Source organism: Apodemus sylvaticus, chromosome 7, assembly GCF_947179515.1.
Source record: "Apodemus sylvaticus chromosome 7, mApoSyl1.1, whole genome shotgun sequence".
NCBI classification, from domain to species: Eukaryota; Metazoa; Chordata; class Mammalia; order Rodentia; family Muridae; genus Apodemus; species Apodemus sylvaticus.
The window spans coordinates 128,622,581-128,640,030 of record NC_067478.1 but is presented as its reverse complement, the minus strand read 5'-3'; the positions used below and the strand labels follow the sequence as shown (position 1 = coordinate 128,640,030).

The 17,450-nt window shown below is 38.3% G+C and overlaps 1 protein-coding gene across 1 annotated transcript in view; it reads right to left on the bottom strand.

The window, feature by feature from the left end:
- The window catches only part of Dync2h1 (dynein cytoplasmic 2 heavy chain 1), a 252,371-nt gene that overhangs the window by 45,609 nt on the left and 189,312 nt on the right, over positions 1 to 17,450 (bottom strand). Inside the window, exons 77-81 of the mRNA XM_052189168.1 lie at positions 17,182 to 17,307; positions 8,263 to 8,373; positions 6,978 to 7,133; positions 2,584 to 2,659; positions 1,002 to 1,210 (exon numbers count right to left, since the gene is read on the bottom strand). Coding sequence (XP_052045128.1) covers positions 1,002 to 1,210; positions 2,584 to 2,659; positions 6,978 to 7,133; positions 8,263 to 8,373; positions 17,182 to 17,307 — 678 coding nt within the window. The remainder of the gene's footprint in view (positions 1 to 1,001; positions 1,211 to 2,583; positions 2,660 to 6,977; positions 7,134 to 8,262; positions 8,374 to 17,181; positions 17,308 to 17,450) is intronic.

Genomic DNA, 17,450 nt, shown 5'->3' with positions numbered 1-17,450 from the left:
GAACAAATGCTGGCTGTTTTATTTTACAAAGTAACCACTTAGAGAAAGCCTGTAGTCTGTAGACATGCTGTACTGCTCCATGCTGGCCAAGTGAGTCTGTCACCACGCAGTCTGCCCACACTCCTGTCTTCTGTTATAGTGTGTTGACACACACTGATAATCAGCATTTCCTCTGGGGACTTCATAAGCTTCCTCCACATCAGCCTAACACTTATCTATCCCTGAGTTTACATAAAAATCAAGGACAGATAGAGAAATAGTTTATTCTCCTTGGTCCAACCTTGGGAACTTTTCTCATAGAGGTAAGTCACGTTTAGATATTATACGAATGCATACATATATATGCATTCACATAGTATCTGCTGAGCAAGGACACATTTCTTTTCTTTCTGTCTCACTCTTGCATCTGCCCCTGAAGTATACAGCTGGAGTATAAGAAGCCCAGGATTGTGATGTCTTCTGACATTCTCTGTCCTTTAGCTCAGTGACTGCCAGTTCCTTTCTAGTGTCAGTTATAAGACACAAGAACATGTATGTATTTGAGATTACACTGGCATGTTATCATCCATGGCATCTAATCTAACCAGGAAATTTAAACACTTGATTCATTCCAACATATATGTAATCTCTTTTTATCTAGACTGGTTGGAGGCATTTGTCTTCCCAGACTGGCTCACTAAGTAGCAAGCAACAGTCACATGTCCCAAGAATGAATCCTCGAGGAGACACAAGGCTCCCTCTTCTCATTTACGCAGACAATGGCTGCTGGAGACCAGTGCAAGCTCTTCTGAGAACCAAGGACAAGTTAAGAGGAGGCAGAACCAGGGCGTGGCTGACTGAGGATGTGTGTTTGGAGATAATGAGCATGTGTTTAACAAACAATAGACACTGCTGTATACACCCATCATCTGCCCATTTTTGCATGAATTTTATCATTCAAAAATCAGTTTCGACCCTATGCAGGTATAAGAAATGCATGGGAAATCACTCCTTCTACCTACCAAAATGCTGCATGAGTTTGGGAGAGAAATAGAATATGGAAAAATGCTTTTCTTGTTCCGTTGGTTTAGTACATCAATTATTGAAGAATTAAAAAATTGCTTCAAGTAAGACTGAAGAACTCTAAGATCAAAATAGTTATCTATACGTCCTCCATAAATAGAATTTTCAAGTAAGCCATGTACAAATTCCCACTGTACATCTTTGGTACCTATGAGAAAAACAGATACTTTTACTAATTTTACTTTTAAAAAGATTTGCATTATTCAGAATTCCATATAGGTATACAATGAAATATGATTATATCTTTCCCATACCTGCATGCCCCTCCCTAACTTTTCCCCTTCTGGTAAGCCACTAAGTCCAGTCAGTGCTGCATATGTATGCCTGGGTACAGAGCACAGGAATCCTATAAGTGGCCATATCCTCCAAGAAAGAATGATTTTCCTTCCCAAGCACCTGCCAATAGCCCCACAATAAGGCGCACAGCCTGTATACCACTTCCTCTGCCCATGCTGGAGTTCTATCTGGCTTGTCATTACGCAGTAGCACGAGCTGCTGTGGGTTCCCAGGCTAGACCGCAGCACTGCACAGGCCCTCACCGTCACTTTAACCATTAGGATACAGCAAGAGATTCTATCGTATCTCAGTGATGTCTGTAAACGATCTCTACATGTTTAGTGAACATTTTCTTTCCAATGATTTTAAACTTATCAAAACAATCAAGTTATAAATATGACAGCTGAGATATAGGCATCTGGGTCACCATAAGGAGAAAATCATAGAATCCTACAAATTTGGAGTACAAACAGCATTCTGAATACAAAGCCATCCTGTTTTTTAACTATGTAGCAATGCCTAATTAATTTGGAACCCCTTGGAAAAACCTGATCCAAATATAACTTCTTCCAGAACAGCGGTCCAAAGTATATTATTAAACAAATAGGTAGGCCCAGAGCACACTGGACCTGTGTTTGGTGAAACAAGCAGCTCATGAGATAATCTGATTAAACAGAGAGCCTGTAGCAGGACTTCGCACAGTAGCTTTCTATCTCTTGTAGTCTACAGCCAATCACCTGCATTCAAGGAAGAGACACCCGGAGCACGGGAGTGGGCTGCAGATGACTGGCATCAAGTCCATCCCTCACAGCACAAAAATAAATACCAGCAAACAGGAAAGCAAACTCTTTCCCACATCACTACTGAATTGTGCAGCAGAAACACAGTGTAATCGTGGCAGCAAGGACAGCCTGAGGAACAAAGACTTGGTTCCTCAGTAAATATAATAAACATTTAACTATATTCAAATAACCAGTTAGTCTCATTCACATTACTGATTTGCCACTGCTGTTCATTTAATATACTTTTATTTTTCTATTTCACCACTATAAAATCCAGAGACAGTCCCATAACTGATAGCAATGTTACTCTAAACCTCAAGACACAAGGACTTATGTCTCCTTTTACAGAACTAGGCTACCCACACAGTAGAGAAAAGAGAAAGTAACCCAGAATCTGTGGTAGGAATTAAGCACTTGTGTAACAGCGTGCCATGAGCAGTAAGTAGTGCAGGTCCAGTCTCACCATCGAAGAGCCTGTCAATGACATGGTACCCAGCCCGAAGATCTGACAAGGAAAATTCGTAAAACTTGGTCCAACCCTGTTAGAACAAATGTAAGATACAGTGCAATCAAAGGCAGATGTCTATATATCACCACCTCCTAAATTTAAGAAAAGCATTCACTATACTAAAAAATAAAGCCTTTAGAAATCAATGCATTGACCACAGAAACATGGCTTTGTAATTCTACTTTTGTTTTTATCACTAATGTACATCAGTAGAGTCTGAGTACAAACTGATGTAGTACATTTTTTATCTGAATAACATATGTACATTAATATATCTCTTATACCTTTATGCATATTTTCCCCACAAACATGAAAACACAACTAATGCCAAAAAAGTCCCAAAAGCATTATGTTGTTACTGAACATTCATTTATATTATATACCCAAAAGAGTTACCAAACAGCAATGTTTATAAAAAGACATTCCTAAAACAAAAACAATGTAAAAATATTAATTTCTATGGCATTTTCATTACCTACATTAATTACATAATAAAATAACTTTAAACTAAAATTTTAAAAATTTGGATAGAGTTAGTATTTAGAAATGTATCAGAATTGATTAATCACACAAAAGTATTTATTTTGGATCTAGGTTACCTCACTCAGGTTGATATTTTCTAGTTCTATCCATTTGCCTACAAAATTCAGGATGTCTTTGTTTTTAATAGCTGAGTAGTATTGCATTGTGTAAATGAACATTATTATTTTCTGTATCAATTCTTCTGTTTAGGAACATCTGGGTTCTTTCCAGCTTCTGGCTATTATAAATAAAGCTGCTATGAACACAGTGGAGTATGTGTCCTTGTTATATGTTGGAACATCTTTTGTGTATATGCCTAGCAGTGGTATAGCTGGGTCTTCAGGTAGAATTATGTCTAGTCTTCTGAGGAACTGCCAGATTGATTTCCAAAGTGGTTGTTCCAGCTTGCAGTCCCACCAGCAGTGGAAGAGTGTTCCTCTTTCTCCACATCCTTACCACCATCTGCTGTCACCTGAGTTCTTGATCTTAGCCATTCTGATGGGTATAAGGTAGAATCTCAGGGTCATTTTGATTTGCATTTCCCTGATGACAAAGGATGTTAAATCTTTTAGGTGCTTCTAGGCCATTCCAGATTCCTCAGTCAAGAATTCTTTGTTTAGCTCTGCACCCCCTTTTGTAGTTCTTTCAGGTGTGGGGTGGATAAAGATCTTTTCCAATTCTGTGGGTTGCTGTTTTGTCCTATTGACAGTGTCCTTTGCCTTATAGAAGCTTTCTACTTTCATGAGATCCCATTTATCTATATTTAATCTTAGAGCCTTTGCCTTTGGTGTTCTGTTCAGGAAAATTTCCCCCTGTACCAATGGGTTCAAGGCTCTTTCCCAATTTCTCTTCTATTAGAGTCAGTGAATCTGGTTTTATGAGGAAGTCCCTGATCCACTTGGACTTGAGGTTTGTACAAGGAGACAAGGAGATAAATATGGACCAATTTGCATCCTTCTGCATGCTGACTGCCACGTGAATGAGCACCATCTGCTAAAAATGCTTTCTTTCTTTTTTTTTTCTTTTTCTTTTCTTTCTTTTTTTTTTTTTTTTTTTTTTTTACTGTATGGTTTTGCCCTCTTTGTCAAAGATCAAGTGACCATAGGGGTGTGGGTTTATTTCTGGGTCTTCAATTCTATTCCACTGATCTAACTGTCTCTGAATCAATAGCATGCAGTTTTCATCACTATTGCCCTGTAGTATAGCTTGAGGACAAGAATGGTGATTCTCTCAGAAGTTTTCTTATTGTTGAGAAAAGCTTTTGCTATCCTGGGTTTTTTGCTATTCCAGATTAATTTCAGAATTACTCTTTCTATCTCAGTGAAGAAGTGAGTTGGAATTTTGATGGGGATTGCATTGAATCTGTAGATTGCTTTAGGAAAGTTGGCTATTTTTACTATGTTAAACCTGCCAATCCATGAGCATGGCAGATATTCCCAACTGAGGTCTTCTTTGATTTCTTTCTTATCAATCTTGAAGTTCTTGTCATAAATATCTTCCACTTGATTAGAATTACAGGAAGAAATTTTATATTATTTGTAACTACTGTGAAGGGTGTTGTTTCCCTAATTTCTTTCTCAACACATTTATCCTTTGTGTAGAGAAAGGCTACTGATACATTAGAGTTAATTTTATATTCAACCACTTTGCTGAAGGTATTTATCAGATGTAGGAGTTCTCTAGTAGAATTTTTTTGGTTTATTATGTATACTATCATATCATCTACAAACAGTGATACCTTGACTTCTTCCATTCTAATTTGTGTCCTTTTGACCTTCTTTTGTTGTCTATTTGCTCTAGCTAGAACTTCAAGTACTATATTCAAAAAACAGGCAGAGAGTGGGCAGCATTGTATTGTCCCTGATTTTAGTGAGTTTGCTTCAAGTTTGTCTTCATTTTCATAAATGTTACATACTCACTGATAATTGGGTATTAGTCCCAAAGCTCAGAATATCCACAATACAACTCAAGATACAACCACGATATAGACCTCAAGAAGCTTAACAAGAAGGAAGGCCAAAGTGTGGATGCTTCAATCCCACTTAGAAAAGGAAACAAAATAAACACAGGAGGCAGAGAGAGTGAGAGACCTGGATAGGAGAGGGAAGGGGAGGGAAAAATAAGGGAAGGCAGGACCAGGTATGGTAAGAGACAGGAGAGAAGTGTAGAGGGCCAGGAGAATGCATAGAAATAAGTAGCTGTGAGGCAAGTAGAAATAAGGCAAGTGAGGAATGGGGGATGAGGGGGACCAGTAGAAAGTCCCAGATGCCAGGGATGTGAGAGGTTCCCAGGACCCAATGGGGATGACATTAGGTGAAATACCCAATAGTGGGAAGACAGAACCTGAAGAGACCACCTCCAGTAGATAGACATTACCCCCAGTAGAGGAATGGGGCCACCCACCCATCTCAAAAATTTTAACCAAGAATTGTTCCTGTCTAAAGGAAATACAGGGACAAAAAATAAGCAGAGATGAAGGAAAGGGCCATCCAGAGACCATCCCACCTTACAATCCATGCCATCTGTAGATACCAAGCCCCCCCCACACATACACACACACTATTGCTGATGACAAGAAGTGCTTGCAGACAGGAACCAGGTATTGCTATCCACTGAGAGATTCTACCAGCACCTAAGTCAGGTACAGATACTCAGAGCTAACCATTGGACTGAGCCTGGGGACCCTGAATAGAAGAGTTAGGAGAAGGAATGAAGGAGCTGAAGGAGATTGCAACCCCATATGAAGAACAACAACATCAACTAACTGGTCCCCACAGAGCTCCCAGGGACTAAACTACCAACCAAAGAGTGTATATGTATAGATAAGGATGGCCTTATCAGTGGGAGGGGAGGCATACTGCCCTAAGGAAGGGGGGGTACTGGGAGTGGGAGTACCCTCTTAGAGGCAAAGGGGAATGGGGAGGAGGTTGGCTGAGGGGAGAGAGGAAGGGGTACAAGATTTGAAATGTAAATAAGATTCTAAGCATGTAAGAATAAACCCAAACACTAATCTAATTCCATGTAGCTCCCACAAAAATGTACAGGTAACATGTAAAACTCATCTATATAAGTTTGACAGTAAGAAATAGACTTGTTACATATATTAGAAAGATCTGATCCAATATAGGAGATAAGGACAGTCAGTCCATGGGTAAAGCAGATAATGGATAGAAAGTAAATATATTTGAAAAATTCTGCAAGATAATAACCTGTTGGAACTAGATTGTAATACAAATCGAAATACCCAAGAAGAACACTATAGAATGGTTTGATGTCTGCAGAATACAACCCTGAAAGAATAGCAGACTGGGAAAGGATTATCATGTAATCAAGAGACGAAAGCCATAATACTTTAATTAAGCTGCCTACCAACTCAGGCTACATAAGTTGCAATTATGTTTTGAAGCAAAACAGAAGTTGATAATGGATTGAGGAGAAAAGTGAGCTGAGGGTCCACCAAGAACACTTCCTAGAAGGCTAGCTTGAGAGAGCTGAGTGGTGTCAAGGCCTTTTACTAAGGCTGTCCTGAGGGAAACAGCCATGGAGGTTTGAGTTTTGAAGTTCAGGTATCTCTTAAGATACAGTGCTAGAGTGGCATCTGATGCTCACTGACTGGGTCATGCTGGCGGTCATCAGTAACTCAATGGCATATGAAGCACATAACCTATACATAACACAGTGTGGAAAATTAGCAGAAAATCACTGAATTAGAAACAAATTTAGAGTCATAAACCAAATTATGACATGACCATACCTTTAAGTACCAAATAATATACATAAATTAATAAATGTAAAGCTTTGTTATATTATAATTTGCTTACAATTACCTGTGGAATATAATTTCTTCGTTCCTGACAGGCAGCATGGAACCATGCTAAGCTGAATAGAGCATGAGCTCGGTGTATGTTATCTCTTTTGCTAATTTGCTCAGGAGTCCAAGACTCATAAGTGCGCATCAAATTCTTCTTCAAACCTGGAGGTGACTACAAGAAGAGAATATGAACAGATTTCTTATTGTTTAATACATTATAAATACATATTGATGAGGTCAAACTTCATCAACATACTTTCTTCTTAATGAAGAAACTTTTTCTCCAAAATCCCAGTGTAGTTTTCTGTTACTTCAAAGTGTACAGAAATAAAGCTAGCCTTACAACTTACACCAAATAATTCATATTTTTTGCAAATCCATAATATTTTTAAAATTAAATAGCTATTTCACCAAATGTATTAAAAATAGCCAAGTACATTTCACAGAATCATTAAAATGTTCTTGTTTATTAAACTAAACAATGTGATACTAAATGCTAACACGAGAGAGGTACAAAATGAATGGAAAATTTCCTTTAATGTTATTTTTAACTTTAATTCAACCTAGCATGATGACTAAGAAGTTACGGATTATCTTTTAAAAATAAACATAATTTCACATATGAAGTATATGATGGATCTGCTTGTGACTGAAGTTTGGTGAATATGAATAAGTAAATGTGGTTATAGATCTCTACAACAAAATTAGACAGTCACTAGGAGAAAAGAAAATGCCTTAGACATTTCTCCATAGAATAGCCACAAAGATTCAAGAAGCATGAGACAATAACAAATACTACTCATCATCATGGAAATCCAGATCAAACACTCAAAGATTTATTAGCTAACATTGATCAGGATGACCACCATGAGTTTATTAAAAATAGATGCTGGCAGAGATGCATAGAACTGTAGCACTGTGAGTGAGAATCTAATGTCTATGAAAGTACTGTGGGAAACAACATAATGGTTCTTCAGAACATTACAAACAGAGTCAACACATGATCCAGAAAATAGTTAAGATGGTAAATTTTCTACTGTGGAGTTTGGCTTCTTTTCTATTTTTTGGAAATAATATTAAAATCTTTTTCTATATCTCATGCTATTATATAATTTGTATCTCATAACTTTTAAAAGTATGTTTTTATAGTTTTGAATAATAAAGGCAATATATATGTGTGTGTATGTGTATATATATATATACCTTTATATGTACATATATATATATATATATATACATATATATATGTATATATAAAAATGTCCTTCTATACGTAAGAATGAGACTTTGAAACCTCTTACCTCATATGTTATCTTCAGACTTGACTGGAGTAATATGGGGGTAAAGTTGGGATGAACTTCTGCAGTGAGCCACAGGCGAAAGCTTTCTTTAGGCTGAAGAGCATTCAATTCCTTTTTACAAACAAAAAGGTATTTCAATATACACATACACACACTTTATGACTCTGTGTCTTATTTTAATGTTTCTTAAATATTTGAATTATATTTCCTTTAATGTTTTATCTTCTCTATTAAAGAACAAACAGATGATGTAATTAATAGGAACATGCAGCTGAAGGCAGTTACCCTGAGCTGGCATCCAAACTTTGCCACTTGCTGTGTGCTCTTGGGATCTCGACCTCACAATATTTCTAAGCAAGTATCTACCACACGGATTGTGGCAACCATGTCAAACAGGGCCTGGAGTACAATAAATACAAAGTCAGCCTCAGCTACAGATACTACTAAGCCTAAGCTGCCAGCTACACTCATGGTCTCATTGTTTCTATTCTATCCTCACAGTTAGGCAATGTTATCAGTGCCCTCCACAGTCAATCTTAAAGGGCGTCACACACGCTCACCTTTCGTGGCCCTTTATATTATATTCTTAAGTCATTTATTTGGTTCACTCTTCCTTCCTGGTACACACCTTTTGGTAAGTTGGAAACTTCTGTTTGTTACCATATAATCTAAGAACCATGTTTAAGCAGAACATCCTCTCCAGTCCTTTCTACCTCAGTTCCATAATTTTACCAATGCTAATGAATGTACACATTCTTCAAGCAGCAGTTATGTGGTTTGTCTCCAGGTAGAAATTCTGCATGTAACCAGCACCCCCCACCCCCCGGTCTTGTTTCCCCTCGAATATGTAATAAGTATCTACTACAGAGTGAACAACTTGCAGGACAGTCTGAGCCAGTGAGTCCCTCTCAAAAGCGAAGCAAACAACAAGCCCTGATTGTTCTAGAAGACAGTGAAAATGAAAAATCAAAATGTAACACCATCTTTGGCCAACTCTAACACTCATGATCAGGGTCACGTAAAGTGTAAAGTCAAGAGGACAAAACATGGCCTTAGGAACATTGTACTTGCTAAAAATTAAAATTGCTATGATGAATTCACATCTCACACTTTCAAAATGTAAAGGTTTTCAGACTATTACACTACAAAATTAAAGAGAAATGCTAATTTGTGGTTTGGCTAGATTTATAGTATTCTTATAAATTTAGAGACAGACATCTTAAGTGGAAGGAAGTGAAATCAAAAATTGTTCTCAACTTTTGCAATATCTGCTCGGAATGTTTCAAGGAGTTCAAGCTAAGATTTGTTTCCAAGGTATTATTAACTATAATTAGGCTGACTTAGCATCTCTCAGTCAACTTTTTATACCTTTAAAAAGGTATAAAAGCAGGACTTTACTGGCCTTTATACCTGAAAAGACATGTGAGTTGTTAGATATGAATCATGTTTTTTATATACTAGTGGTTTTATAGACATTATTATATTATTTAGACAGCTTTTGGTTCCTAATCAATGTCTTCTATTGATTATAAGTAACAGAACAGAAGTTTCTCACCTTAGTCACTGCCTAAATCACAGTTGTATCAGTTATCTATGTTGCACCAGTGCTGGCATTGCCAGTTTATTAGGACTACACATCGAAGCCTCTCAGTGGCACACGAGCAGGGCTTGTCTGCTGTTCTGTGTGGTTCCACTCAGTACACGACTCCTCCAGTGTAATTCAACAGTAATTAGAAATCTCTGGTAAGGACTTTTTTTTGGCTCCTCATATCCTAACCCTAAGACATCTCAATCACCTCCCCAGCACTGCCCATTTGGTTGTCATTGTTCTGTCAGGGACATCCCTGCACCCCGCTGCTGGCATGCACACCTCCAATATTAGCCTCTATTTGTACTGCTACACATACACATGTACATTTTCTCTGTCTACAGTTAGCTTCAGTCTACGTAGCCCACAGGAGCATATCCCTTTGCAGTCATCTCTCCCAAGACCTGACCATCTTTCTTAACTGAGTAACAGTTAACTATGAGTTTTCATTTAAACCATATCACAACTAATTTGTTCTGTCTTAAGATTATTTCCTCTTGGGACCACGTAAGTTAACATTTTAACTCCCTTAAGTTTATATTCCTTCAGTGTGCATTTCAGCTTCCTTATGAATCTAAGAATCTCTGTAGTTCACTGGCAGGTAATAAACCATGAGCATAAAGTAATGGTATAAACCAATTTTCTGCAATCAATCACAGCATGCTCTATTTTTCTTTCTTTCATATATATATATATATATTTTTTTTTCTATATTCTTTGTTTACAATCCAAAAGCCTTCCCCTTTCCCGGTCTCCCCCCCTCCCCCTCATATGTCCCATAAGTCCTCTTCTCTCCATCCATTCTCCTGTCTTTCCCCTTCCCTTTTCTCTGTCCTGGTACTCCCCTACAATGCTGGATCAAGCCTTTCCAGGATTAGGCCCTCTTCTTCCTTCTTCATGGGAATCATTTGATATGCTAATTGTATCTTCAGTATTCAGAGCTTCAGAGCTAATTAATATCCACTTATCAATGATTGCATTCCATGTGTATTCCTTGGTGATTGTGTTACCTCGCTTAGGATGATATTTTCCAGTTCCATCAATTTGCCTAAAAAATTCATGAATTCATTTTTTAAATTGCTAAATAGTACTCCATTGTGTAAATATACCACATTTTCTGTATCCATTCCTCCATTAAGGGATATCTGAGTTCTTTCCAGCTTCTGGCTATTATAAATAAGGCTGCTATGAACATAGTGGAACATGTGTCCTTACTGCATGCTGGGGAATCCTCTGGGTATATGCCCATGAGAGGTATAGCAGGGTCCTCCTGAAGTGTTATGTCCAGTTTTCTTAGGAACGGCCAGACTGATTTCCATAGTGGTTGAACCATCTTATAATCCCACTAGCAGTGAAGGAGTGTTCCTCTTTCTCCAATATCCTTGCCAACACCTGCTGTCTCCTGAGTTTTTAACCTTAGCCATTCTGACTGGTATGAGGTGAAATCTCAGGGTTGTTTTGATTTGCATTTCCCTAATGGCTAATGATGTTGAGCATTTCTTAAGGTGCCTCTCGGCCATCTGAATTTATTCAGGTGAAAATAATTTGTTTAGGTCTGTACCCCATTTTTAATAGGGTTATTTGGTTCCCTGGGGTCTAACTTCTTGAGTTCTTTGTATATATTAGATATTAGCCCTCTATCTGATGTAGGGTTGGTGAAGATCTTTTCCCAATTTGTTGGTTGCCGATTTGTCCTTTTGATGGTGTCCTTTAACTTACAGAAACTTTGTATTTTTATGAGATCCCATTTGTCAATTCTTGATCTTAGAGCATAAGCTATAGGTGTTCTGTTCAGGAACATTTCCCCTGAGCCTATGTCCTCAAGGGTTTTCCCCAGTTTCTTTTCTATTAGTTTCAGTGTGACTGGTTTTATGTGGAAGTCCTTGATCCCCTTGGAGTTGAGCTTAGTACAAGGAGATAAGAATGGATTAATTCGCATTCTTCTGCATGCTGACCTCCAGTTGAACCAGCACCATTTGTTGAAAAGGCTATCTTTTTTCCACTGGATGTTTTCAACTCCTTTGTTGAAGATCAAGTGACCATAGGTGTGTGGATTCATTTCTGGGTCTTCAGTTCTATTCCATTGGTCTACTTGCCTGTCCTGTGCAAATACCATGCAGTTTTTTTCTGATATATTTTTTATTTACATTTCAAATGATTTCCCCTTTTCTGGCCCCGCTCCCACTCCCCGAAAGTCACATAAGCCTCCTTCCCTCCCCCCTGTTCTCCCACCAACCCCTTCCCACTTCCCTGTTCTGGTATTCTCCTACACTGCTACACTGAGTCTTTCCAGAAGGAGGGGCCATTCCTCTGTTCTTCTTGTACCTCATTTGATGTGTGGATTATGTTTTGAGTATTCCAGTTTTCCAGGCTAATATCCACTTATTAGTGAGTGCATACCATGATTGATCTTTTGAGACTGGGTTACCTCACTTAGTATGATGTTCTCCAGCTCCATCCATTTGCCTAAGAATTGCTCTGTAGTATTGCTTGAGGTCTGGGATACTAATTCTCCCAGAAGTTCTTTTACTATGGAGAATAGTTTTAGCTATCCTGGGTTTTTTGTTATTCCTGATGAATTTGAGAATTGCTTTTTCTAACTCTGTGAAGAACTGAGTTGGGATTTTTATGGGGATTGAATTGAATCTGTAGATTGCTTTTGGCAAGATGCCCATTTTAACTATATTAAACCTGCCAATCCACGAGCATGGCAGATTTTTCCATTTTCTGAGGTCTTCAATTTCCTTCTTCAGTGACCTGAAGTTCTTGTCGTATAGATCTTTCCCTTGTTTGGTTAGAGTCACACCAAGATACTTCATATTGTTTGTGGCTATTGTGAAGGGTGTCATTTCCCTAACTTCTTTCTCAGCTTCCTTATCCTTTGAGTATAGGAAGGCAACTGATTTGCTTGAATTGATTTTATAACCGGCCACTTTGCTGAAGTTGTTTATCAGGTGTAGGAGTTCTCTGGTGGAGTTTTTTGGGTCACTTAAGTATACTATCATGTCATCTGCAAATAGTGATAGTTTGACGTCTTCCTTTCCAATTTGTATCCCTTTGACCACCTTATGTTGTCTAATTGCTCTAGCTAGGACTTCAAGTACTATATTGAAAAGATATGGAGAAAGAGTGCAGCCTTGTCTAGTCCCTGATTTTATTGGGATTACTTCAAGTTTCTCTCCATTTAGTTTGATGCTGGCTACCAGTTTTCTGTATATTGCTTTAACTATGTTTAGGTATGGGCCTTGAATTCCTGCTCTTTCCAAGACTTTTAGCATGAAAGGATGCTGAATTTTGTCAAATGCCTTTTCAGCATCTAATGAAATGATCATATGGTTTTTTTTTTTAATTTTTTATGTAGTGGATTGCATTGATGGATTTCCTTATATTGAACCACCCCTGCATCCATCATTTGATCATGGTGGATGATCGTTTTGATGTGTTCTTCGAATCGGTTGGCAAGAATTTTATTGAGTATTTTTGCATCAATATTCATAAGGGAAATTGGCCTGAAGTTCTCTTTCTTTGTTGGATCTTTGTGTGGTTTTGGTATCAGTGTAATTGTGGCTTCGTAGAACGAGTTGGGTAGTGTCCCTTCTGTTTCTATTTTGTGGAACAGTTTGAAGAGTATTGGTGTTAGGACTTCTTTGAAGGTATGATAGAATTCTGCACTGAAGCCATCTGGTCCCGTGCTTTTTTTGGTTAGGAGACTTTCTATGACCCCTTTTATTTCTTTAGGGGTTATGGGCCTGTTTAGATGACCTATTTGATCCTGATTTAATTTAGGTATTTGCTATCTGTCTAGGAAATTGTCCATATCCTCCAGATTCTCCAGTTGTGTTGAGTATAGACTTTGGTAGTAAGATCTGATGATTTTTTGAATTTCCTCAGTTTCTGTTGTTATATCTCCCTTTTCATTTCTAATTTTGTTAATCTGGGTCTCTGTGCCCTTTGGTTAGTCTGGCTAAGGGTTTATCTATCTTGTTGATTTTCTCAAAGAACCAGCTCCTGGTTTTGTTGATTCTTTGTATGGTTCTCTTAGTTTCTACTTGATTGATTTCAGCCCTGAGTTTGATGATTTCCTGTCTTCTACTCCTCCTGGGTGAATTTGCTTCTTTTTGCTCCAGGGCTTTCAGGTGTGTCATTAACTGCTAGTGTACGCTCTCTCCATTTTCTTTTTGGAGGCACTCAGGGCTATGAGTTTTCCTCTTAGCACTGCTTTTATTGTGTCCCATAGATTTGGGTATGTTGTGTCTTCATTTTCATTTTAAAAAGTCTTCGATTTCTTTATTTCTTCCTTGACTAAGGTATCATTGAGTATTGTTCAGTTTCCATGTGTATGTGGCTTTTTGTTGTTTTTGTTGCTATTGAAGACCATTTTTACTCCATAGTGATCTGATAGGAGGCATGGGATTATTTCGATCTTCTTATATTTGTTGAGGTCTGTCTTGTGACCAATTATATGTTCGATTTTGGAGAAGGTACCATGAGGTGCTGAGAAAAAGGTATATTCTTTGCTTTAGGGTGAAATGTTCTATATATATCTGGTAAATCTAATTGGTTCAATTAGTTTCACTCTGTCTCTGTTTATTTTCTGTTTTCCTGATCGGTCCATTGAGGAAAGTACAGTGTTGAAGTCACCCACAATTATTATGTTAGGTGCAATGTGTGCTTTGAGCATTAGTATTTTTATGAATGAAGGTGCCTTTGCATTTGGAGCATAGATGTTCAGAATTGAAAGTTCTTCTTGGTGTGTTTTTCCTTTGAACAGCAAGAAGTGTCCCTCAGTGTCTCTTTTGATGACTTTAGGTTGAAAGTCAATTGTATCTGATATTAGAATGGCTTCTCTGGCTTGTTTCCTAAGACCATTTGCTTGTAAAATTGTCTTCCAGCCTTTTACTCTAAGGCAGTGTTTGTCTCTGACACTGAGGTGTGTTTCCTGTATGCTGCAAAATGTAGGATCCTGTTAAGTATCCAGTTGGTTAGTCTATGTCTTTTCATTGGGGAATTGAGTCCATTGATGTTAAGAGATATTAAGGAATAGTGATTATTACCTCCTCTCATTTTTGAGATTATTTTTTTATATTTGATTGGTTATCTTCTTTTGGGTTTGATGAAAGAAGGTTACTATCTTGCATTTTCCAGGGTGAAGTTTCCCTCCTTGTATTGGTGTTTTCCTCCTATTATCCTTTGTAGGGCTGGGTTTGTGGTAAGATATTGGGTGAACTTGGTTTTGTCATGGAATATCTTGGTTTCTACATCTATGGTGATTGAGAGTTTTGCTGGGTATAGTAGTCTTGGCTGGCATTTGTGTTCTCTTAGAGTCTGCATGAGATCTGCCCAGGACCTTCTAGCTTTCATAGTCTCTGGTGAGAAGTCTGGTAGGATTCTGATAGGTCTTCCTTTATATGTTACTTGGCCTTTTCCTCTTACTGCCTTTAATATTCTTTCTTTGTAGTACATTTGGGGTTTTGATTATGATGTGACGGGAGGTATTTCTGTTCTGGTCCAGTCTGTTTGGAGTTCTGTAGGCTTCTTGTATATTCATGGGCATCTCTCTCTTTAGGTTAGGGAAGTTTTCTCCCATAATTTTATTGAAGATACTTGCTGGCCCTTTAAGCTATAAATATTCACTCTCATCTATGCCTATAATTCTTAGGTTTGGTCTTCTCATTGTGTCCTGGATTTCCTGGATGTTCTGGGATACAAGCTTTTTGCATTTTCTTTAACTGTTGAGTCCATGGTTTCTATGGTATCTTCAGCATCTGAGATTCTTTCTTCTATCTTTTGTATTCTGTTGTTGATATTTGCATCTATGGCCCCTGATTTCTTCCCAAGGTTTTCTATCTCCAAAGTTGTCTCCCTTTGAGATTTCTTAGTTGATTCTACTTCTGATTTTAGATCCTGGATGGTTTTGCTTAGCTCCTTCACTTGCTTGTGTTTTTCTGTAATTCTTTAAGAGATTTTTGTGTTTCCTCTTTCATGACCTCAGCCTGTTGACCAAAGTTCTCCTGTATTTTTTTTAAGTGATTTTTGCGTTTCCTTCTTATTGACTTCTAAATTCTCCTGAATTTCTTTCAATAATTTTTGTGTTTCCTTTGTAAGGGTTTCTAACTTTTGATCCATTTTCTACTGAATGTCTTTAAGAGATTTATTTATGTCCTTCATGTGAGCCTGTAACAGCATCATGACCGGTGATTTTAAATCCATATCTTGTTTTTCTGGAGTGTTGGTGTATCCAGGACATGCTGCTAATGGAGAATTGGATTCAGATGCTGCCTTATTGCCTTGCTTTCTGTTAGTAATGTTCCTGGGTTTGCCTTTTGCCATCTAGTTCTCACTGGTGTTAGTTGGTCTTGTTGTCAGTGCTGGACTCACCAGTGCAAGCTGCCTCTTCGCAGCTGGTCTCCGGGTGCAGAGCTGACCTCCTGCACTGCCTGGAGACTGGGTGCAGTGGCCCAGGCTGATCCTGATCCCGAAGTGGAGGCCTGAAAGCTTCCACCAGAGGCCTCAGGGCTGGATCTTCTGCTCTGCGGGGCCTGACTCACCAGAGCATGCTGCTTGCTCCCAGCCAGCCTGGCCTCTTGCACTTCCTCGAGACAGGGTGTCGTGACCCAGGCTCCTCCCCATCCTGAAGCAGAGGCCTGAAGGCTCCCACCAGAGGCCTCAGGCATGGATCCTCTGCTCTGCAGGGCCTCATGCTCTATTTTTCTTCTGCAGAAATTCACTAAGCTTTCTGCCAATTTAATCAACAATTTTTTGGCTTCCTTTATCTACTCCTTAAAAGTACAGAATTCTTTAGACTTCTTGCTTAAAAAAAAAAATCAATTTTGTTTGACACACATGTACTTCTCAAAAATGAATTGGCTTTTAATATTTCTTACCAAATACTAACTTTCTAAATATAACAACACATGTCAATTGAACACTGATGCAGCTTGGAAATTATATATTGAGATATTTCATATACTTGTGTCATACCCATCTCAATCTACCTGTGGTAGTTTGAATAAAATGGCCCTCCTAGGTTCACAGTGAGTGGCACTATTAGGAGGTGCATCTTTGTTAGAGAAGTATGTTACTAGGGTTGGGTTTTGAGTTCTCCATGCCAGGCTCAGTGTTTCACTCTTCCTGCTGCCTGCTGATCCAGATGTAGAACTCACAATTCCTTCTCTAGTACCAGGTTTGCCTGCATGCCACCACACTTCCTGCCATGATGACAATGGACTAAACTCTGAATAGTAAGACAGCCCCAATTAAATGTTTCCTTGTTGCTGGAAGTCATGTGGTCATGGAGTCTCTTTACAGCAATAGAGACCCTAAGACACTACCTTCTCCAGAACTGGAAGCCAAGACACCACGAGATGTAAATTCTTCAAACACAGCCAGTCTCCATTTCGGGCACATTCTTTTAGCATCTGAATTGCTAAATCAGCTTGACCTTGACCCATGGCAACCTACATAAACAAAAACCCCTGGTTAAAAATATCTGTCAAAACATTCTAATATACCACTGTCAGAGATTAAGGATAATAATTTCCAAACCTTTAAAACTGGCTTTAAAATAAAGTTTTTAAGAAAAGTCAAAAACAAATACCAA